The sequence below is a fragment of the Chinchilla lanigera genome, unplaced genomic scaffold (genome assembly GCF_000276665.1).
Source record: "Chinchilla lanigera isolate Chin_1 unplaced genomic scaffold, ChiLan1.0 scaffold00014, whole genome shotgun sequence".
Classification (NCBI taxonomy): Eukaryota; Metazoa; Chordata; class Mammalia; order Rodentia; family Chinchillidae; genus Chinchilla; species Chinchilla lanigera.
In genome coordinates, this window is record NW_004955415.1 from 1,999,387 (window position 1) to 2,000,802 (window position 1,416).

Consider the following 1,416-nt stretch of genomic DNA (forward strand, 5'->3'; position numbering starts at 1 on the left):
TTTTACTCACTTGTCTTATTAAATCTTGATCTCAAAATATAATTGAGGCTGCTTTAAGCCTTTAAAAATAAACCTTATGTATATATGGTCATGCTCTAATAATTCTAACTTTTATATTTATTTTTGCCATTACTTTAATCTCACGCATCACAAAAAGCATATTTCCAGTGAAAATACGTAATTTCAACTTGAATATTTTAAAGCTACCAGACCATATAATCAGTGTATTTAAATACACTTGATAGAAATGACTGTTGATGAATTATGAGTCTGGTAAGTGAGCAACATGTGTAGATAAAGCGAGGCGACCTCGTTTGTCTCTTTTGTGGATTCTGACCTTGAAGTTTTTCTCCAGCGCTTCTTTTTGCCTTCTTTCCTAGGTGCCACTTGTGTGCTAAAGAAGAAATTCTCGGCGAGTCAGTTTTGGAGTGATTGCAAGAAATACAACGTGACTGTGTTTCAGTATATTGGAGAACTCTGTCGCTATCTTTGCAAACAACCTAAGGTGAGAGTGACCACTATCAACAAACTAAAATGTTGAAGAAAGAAGAAGTATTGAGAGAGCAAAGTAATTTTTACTTCTCTGTTTTTGCATCACATTCTTCCAGTACAGAATTTAGCTGAGACAGAAAGATGCTTGCAGTCCACTGAGATAAGATAAATGTAAGTCAGAAACAAAAGGAAAGCCATCAAAGAAAGAACTAATGTGCTTTGTGTTGCCCCAGGATGGGACACATCCAGGAGCTAATTTTAATTAGTTTAGGCTAATGAAAATCTAATTAGTTTAATCCAATTAAAATTATATTGGATACATGCTATGTTTTCAGAAATCAGTTATTCCAAGTTTAAAACAGATGGTCCTTGAAAATGCTGTTCTTTAATATAAAACTACTGACCTGGTTATATTTGTTTTTCTATATTTTTCTTTTCAATATTAGGACATATTTTTGCTTTCTTTTACCTTAAAAAGAAAAGTTTGGGACTTGTTTCCCCACTGAAAGTAGCCATTTTCATATTCTTTTATTTTAAAGAGAATTTTAAAAAAAGAACAATAACAAAATGCCAACAAATTTTTCAGATGGTTGGAACGCTGTATCATTCATATTTTTTTAATCAGTCACAACCATCTGACAAATTGACAAGCAGAGAGAATTGCTAGAGCCTGGAATTTGTCCGTATTGCTTTGCTTGCAGTTTTGCCCCCAATCTTATTTTTCTTTTTCTGATTTCATTTATCTTTCTGTGTGTTTATTTTTTTATGTTCTGACAGAAACAACCTTGACACTAGAAAGAAGCAACTCTTTAATCAAATCAACACCAGCCCCTTTGACAAATTATTGTCTTCTAATCTTTAATGCCAAGAACTTCTTATACTTATTTGATCTAAAATCAGCAAAACAATAAATAATCTAACACA

General features: G+C 32.3%; 1 protein-coding gene across 2 annotated transcripts in view; it reads left to right on the forward strand.

Moving 5' to 3' along the window:
• The window catches only part of Slc27a6 (solute carrier family 27 (fatty acid transporter), member 6), a 68,493-nt gene that overhangs the window by 26,079 nt on the left and 40,998 nt on the right, over positions 1–1,416 (forward strand). For both annotated transcript variants that reach the window (XM_005380551.2, XM_005380552.2), the window contains exon 4: positions 381–505. In XM_005380551.2, the coding sequence (XP_005380608.1) occupies positions 381–505 (125 nt within the window). The remainder of the gene's footprint in view (positions 1–380; positions 506–1,416) is intronic.